The sequence below is a fragment of the Frieseomelitta varia genome, unplaced genomic scaffold, assembly GCF_011392965.1.
Source record: "Frieseomelitta varia isolate USP_RPSP 00005682 unplaced genomic scaffold, Fvar_1.2 scaffold_541, whole genome shotgun sequence".
Classification (NCBI taxonomy): domain Eukaryota; kingdom Metazoa; phylum Arthropoda; class Insecta; order Hymenoptera; family Apidae; genus Frieseomelitta; species Frieseomelitta varia.
This window is the reverse complement of record NW_025110303.1, coordinates 236,925-242,924: the sequence shown is the minus strand read 5'-3', so window position 1 is coordinate 242,924 and position 6,000 is coordinate 236,925. Positions and strand designations below refer to the sequence as shown.

Sequence of the window (6,000 nt, the reverse complement as noted above, 5' to 3'; positions counted from 1 at the left end):
AGATCGAACGCGCGAGAGCGTGCGTGCAACGCGGTGAAGAGAGAAAAGAAGCTCGGTGACGAGTGAAAAAAAAAAAAAAATAAAAGCTCGAGAGGAAGAGGAACAAGAGGGCGTAAAAAGAGAGAGAGAGAAAGAGAGAGAGGTGGTCTCGGGGCGCGAGATGTTCGGATAACGCATTAAACACCGTTTCTTCTGGAAAGCGATGCCGAACGGAACAAGAAGGGTAATACCCTTGCCCTGGTGGTATCGTTAGCACGGTGTAACGCAACGAGGAACGAGCGGTCGTTCACGTCGTCGGGTATCGTTGTTACACGTACACAAGCGAGGAGGAGAACGCGCCGCGTGTTGTGTGCGGCGGTGCTCGGTAAATGCACGGAGCAGCAGGGTGCGGATGGGAGATGCGTTCGTATGCGTGACGGTGTACACAAATACACACACACGCACACACACATACATACACATATACGTACGTTTGCGCGTATATTGTACATTATGTACGCGTGTGCGAGTACGAGTACACGTTTGTGTGTTGGTATGGTTGGCGGGGGTGAGGGACGGGGAGAGCCGGGGGCGGGAGGGAAAGGAATGAAGTTGGCCGACGGGCGAGAGAAGCCTAGGAGAAGCGAGAAACGGCGCGCAGGGGAAAGAAGGAGGAAGGGTGAATCATGGCGGGGTGCTCTCGAAAGGGTGGAGTGAGTGCGGGGTGTCTCTTTTGAGCCGCTGAACTTTGCCAAGTTCGAAACCGTCCGAGGCCGTGGCGACTCACCCTCTGACGTGCATTCGGCTTCCACCCTTCTTCTTCCTCCCCTTCTCTGTCTCTCTGTCTCTCCCTCTGTCTCGCTTTCTCTTGCAATTTGCGCCGCATCTCCCTCTCTCTCTCCCTCTCTCTCTCTATCTGCACGACGGTGTACGACTGTACTCGCGGCGTATACGTCTCCTCTTCTCTTTCTCCTGTTTTCTCTCCTCCGATCCCCGCGGTCTGTTTCTCTTGCCCGGCGACTGTCTCTGTTCCTCCTTCTCGCGCCACCCATCCACCCTCCCCCCTTCCGCCCCCGAAACCGCGCTTCGGCGTAGCCTCTCAGCCGTCGTGGTATTATGGAAATTTTGAACCAATTCGAAAATCAATAGTCCCTGCCAGGAAGCCTCGAGGCGGCCTACGTTGCAACTACCGCTCCTCTCTTCCCCAGAATGTATTCAGGACCGCGCCGCGTGTTTCAAGTTTTAAGGCGGGATTTCCTATTGGCAACCGTCTCCGATGCACGCGTCGGTGATTTTTCGACTTTCTGCGTTGCCTAACCTAACTTATTATGACTCTGATTGCAACTAAAAACGTCTTCAAACGTCTTCATCATTGGCTTGATGATAATTAATAAAGAAGATGTAACTTGATAGTAATGAAATATTACGAGTTCCATTTTACTAAAATCGCCACTTCACCACTTGTAATTAACAATGGAAATTGGAACTGCAAGTATAATGGACAGTATCATCTTTTAGCTGAGGGAATCCCCAAACGTTACGGATGACAAATTTAATCTAGCTTGATCTGATTGCAACGAAATGTTACAAGTTTTTGTTCCCCTATTTTTAAAATACTTTTGAACGTACAGCTTGATCTGACGATTAATACCAAAGAGTGATTGACAGTATTACCTGTCCGTGACAAAGATCTCATTCGTCGCACCAACACTCGTTAGATAAATAAAAGACGTGACTGCAAGCACGAGTTTTGTTCGAAATAGGGGTTGAACGAGCATTCGTACGTTTGTTCACCACAACACAAAATTGTATGTAAACTGTATGTAAATTCCACGTAACGTGAAATCTCACAATAATTCTAAATAGAAAATATTCTCTTTATCCTTCGTATCTTACGAACCTTCGCTCGTGTTTATCTCTCGCGTCGCTCCGACATTTTGGTACCACTGTGGTCAAAGCAACGCCTTCGCGCCTTTTTCGCGCGCTCGCTCGTCACTTTTTTTCCCTCTCGCGTATGTACAAAAAAAAAAAAAGAAAAAAGAAAAAAAATTGGAGGGAAGAAAAACTGCTATCTACTCCTGGAGAAGATGGTTGATTTCTCTCTCGGGCGAAAGAGCGAACGAGAGGGCAGAGAGACAGAGAGTCAAAATCTTGGCAACGTTGGAGGCTTTTTCATTTGATGCGCATCGGATTCCGGGACGCTTGGAATCGCTTCGGTTCCCATGAGTCTCCGCGGCAATCCGAGTAAAGGGATATAGAGAGAGGGAGAGAGGCGTCTACGCGGCCGCCTCTCTCCCTCTGGTGGGGAGAGCTTTTTTCGTTTTACAAACTGGTTCAATTTTTTCTCAAAAAGCGGGTGAACACCGCGGAAACCGGTTGTGTCTACGCCGACTCCGGGACCCGACTAGCCGAGGAGGTGGCGTCGGAGGGGAATGGTCTTCTCTTCTCAGCTCCAGGCTCGTGTAGACTCTGCTACGTAGCCCTGTTCAACGCGCGCGCGCGCGCTCGCGCAAGAGACCGAGATAGAGAGAGAGAGAGAGAGAGAGAGAGAGAGAATATCCTTCTTCTTAATTGAACCAACTGATCCCATTGTGTCTGTGCGAGCGCGGCACGCCAACCCTCCCCCTCCCGAAAATCCAATTCCCCGGCTCTTCTCGAAAACTTTCGCCCTAAAATGCCCGACGACGTCTGCGCCGGAAAACCAATAATTACTGAGATTTTTACCGACTTTCTTGATGAACTTTCCAGCTTCTCCTGCGAGCCGAACTTTCTTTTATTCCGACCGCCAGCGCTGCCATTTCGCAATTATTGCCTCGTCGTTGGAGATACGGTCGTCGCGATCCGCGAATTTCTTTTGTCCCGATCAATATAAAGGGACGTTTTCGACGTATTTTTTTTTTTTTTTTTTTTCGACATTGACCCTCTTCGCTTTCTCTGTAAGAGATTCAAGATGGATCTTTTCTTTTCTTTTCTTTTTTTTTTTTTTTTTACGAGCAACTTGAAAGTCAAAGTCGACAGTTACATCGTCGATTTGTAGATGATGTAATTGGTGTTTGGTTATCGAGAAACAGGATCGTTTGCCTCTAAAGGTTTATTTGTCACGAGAGGATGATGTCAGTGACAGTTTAGGAAACAGGATACGTAACTTTTTAATTCCTCGAGTTGACCAGCCAATGTAAATAGCTAATATTTTAACCCCCTTGCGCTGGCAACTGGTACGCGCGGACCATAACGAGTGACCGAACCGTACACAATCATTCGTCGCTTTCTTTCTCCTTTGAATTGAAGTCGTTGTGATATCACCGGATAGAAATTATTAAGAAGTAATAAACTTATCATTTCTTTTGCCCGAGTTACATTTAAATATACTTAAAACTGAGAAAATGTTGCATTCCAGCGCAAGAGGTTAAAATATTAAAATAGATAGATATTAAGGTATACGTAGATAATTTTCCAATATTCAGTGTAATTTCACCGTCATCCACGTGTGTTCTACGTTTCGAAAAATTGAGACAGCTTAGGAAGATCTATAAAACAAACCTTGGAATATCTTCGAAACTTAACTCGACAAACTTACCACCCGGTACTAAAATCCAATCTCATCAGTAAGTTTAATCCAAAGAACGCGAAGAAGGGTTGAACTTACGCTCATACATGTACACGTGCACGTAATCGTAGCACCATTCTCTTCATGGTGGAGGCACGACGATGACTCACGACCTCTAAAATGGAACGTTCCTTGTTCCCTTCCATAGTTAAAATGAAAAAGGAAGAAAAAGAAGAAGAAAAAAAAAAGAAAAGAGACATCTGACATCATTATGGTGATAGTGACAAAGCTTTAAGACGATTTGGAAAAGGCTTTTGTGCATGACACACTTCTCTCCCTTTCGTGAAACCTACTCTGGAGAAGCCAACGCGAAGTAGGTTTCCATTAGCAACGACGTATTATTATTTACCAGGCACGCTCTGAGAATCCAGAAGTCTCTTTTCAGTAGCGTAAGCCTCGCGTCACGGGCCTGCGGATGCCGAAGACGAGAACTTCGGCAAAGATTTCATCGACGCGAGCAGCCCCAGTTTTGCGGTTTGCCTTTATTTTCGTAATTGTTCCATGGCCAATTGATTTCAATCACCTTCAACTTGGAGAACTTTCTTTGCGAAAGAACGATCGAAACCGGGCGTCCTCTCGCCTCTTTTGTGAATCGACGATAATCCGTTTCCTTTCCTACGAAAATGTTTACGATAATCAGCTTCGAATCTCTCCGTTCGTTAGATATTTTGATGTATACGAGATTTTTAATTACACAGCTTCGAATTAGTTTCAAAATATTAAAACCTTTTAACATCGAGACTTCTTTTCGTACTGAAGCTTTTTTTTTAGCGGTAAGTTCAAGTAGAAATTTGAAAAGTTTCTGTATTGGTGTCTTTTCATTTTCTCTCTCTCTCTCTCTCTCTCTCTCTCTCTCTCTCTCTCTCTCTCTCTCTCTCTCTCTCTCTCTCTCTCTCTCTCTCTCTCTCTCGTCATCCTTTCGAACTGAGCGAAAAGAAATCCCCGAATTCCTTTGGATCTCTGTTCTTCGAATACCTTTAGGAAGCAAAATTTCGTACAAATTTTAAACGTTAATTCTAGTTAGCTAGCAATAGGTGTAAGTTTCTATTTTTTCGTTTCCTGTCTCGTTATCTTTTTGTACTTCAACGAGGTCCCATTTGAGTAAAAAAAAAAAAAATACAGGGTTCGAAAGCGGTCGGGTTGAAAAAAAACCTTTTTCTTTTTTCTCCCCTCCTGGTAAAATTGCCCATTTCGAAGGTAGCGGTGTTTTGTTTTTAAAAGGCTTTACTGCCGCATCCTCTCGCTGCGCGTGTAGCAAGAGTATAGAGAGAGAGAGAGAGAGAGAGAGAGAGAGAGAAGGCGAGAATCCGACGAACAGACGAATGGCCAGGCCGAACAACGTTGCTCCGGATGAACGATATCGGCCGACCTTCGTACCCTTTGGAATTTATTCACTTTAATTGATCAATATGGAATCATTCGATTTTAGCCTCGGCCGCTTATTTTCGTCGTTGTCAGGCCAGCCGTCGCGAAATCGAATGGCAAAGACGATCGAACCTGACCCGAAGTACACGTCTGTTCTTTTTAGAAATCCAGGACGAATTGGACCGGGTTTTACACAATGGGCAAAGCAAAGATCAGATCGTGGTCAATCGGCTGGGGGATGATTCTACTCTATTTAAAATTGAGTGGAAAAAGAAAAAAAGTAAGAAAAGATCAATTTATTTTCAATCGGTTTGTTTATAACGTCGCGGGAAATGTAGTTAAACGTGACATAGAAAAATGATGCTAGGGGTGAGAACAACTCTTCCGAAGAAACTTTCGACTTTCGTATTTATTGTAAATATTTAAGAAATTCTACAAAGCATAGAAAAAATTACCTTTAAAAAGAATATGTACGCTTCTCATAGTCTGCGTTCGTTTTGAAAATTTTTAAAAACCACAATACAACTTTGCATTTTCTTTTTTTTTTTTCATGTATCTTAACCACTTGCGCTGGCAACTGATTGCGGACCACAACGAGTGACCAAAACCGTACACAGTAATTTCTCGCTTTCTTTGTGAACTCGTCGGTATGATATGTAGAAATTATGGATAGAAATTATTGAGAAGGTTATAAATTTATTATTTGTTTCGTCTGAGTTATACTTAAATATACTGAAAACTGAGGAAATATTGCAATTTTGCAACAAAAAGTTCAGCGCAAGAGGTTGGCACAGACATTATTAGACAGCGATGCAACGAAGAAGCTACGCCATATACCGATAAAATAGCTGTCAACAATAAAAATCGTTTATCTGTGACAGATTCGAAAATACTCTGAATTATAAAAGATTCGTATAGTTTTCATCAATTGTGGTGCATGTTTCATACCAGTTTCGTACATATTATTTTATATTCCCGATAACGCGTACAGTCAAGATTTCCTTAATGGGTTATCTCAGTAGGAAAAGAGAATTACTCCGTTATTAGCA

The 6,000-nt window shown here is 43.6% G+C and overlaps 1 protein-coding gene across 2 annotated transcripts in view; it reads left to right on the top strand.

The window, feature by feature from the left end:
- The first annotated feature begins 3,894 nt into the window (after window positions 1–3,894).
- LOC122533598 overlaps window positions 3,895–6,000 on the top strand; it is a 56,458-nt gene continuing 54,352 nt past the window's right edge. Inside the window, exons 1-2 of one of the 2 annotated variants that reach the window (XM_043663463.1) lie at window positions 3,895–3,899; window positions 5,115–5,231. In XM_043663463.1, coding sequence (XP_043519398.1) covers window positions 5,148–5,231 — 84 coding nt within the window. In that variant the 5' untranslated portion in view covers window positions 3,895–3,899; window positions 5,115–5,147. Of the gene's footprint in view, window positions 3,900–5,101; window positions 5,232–6,000 lie in introns of those variants that run through there. The other variant, XM_043663462.1, reaches the window with a different exon arrangement.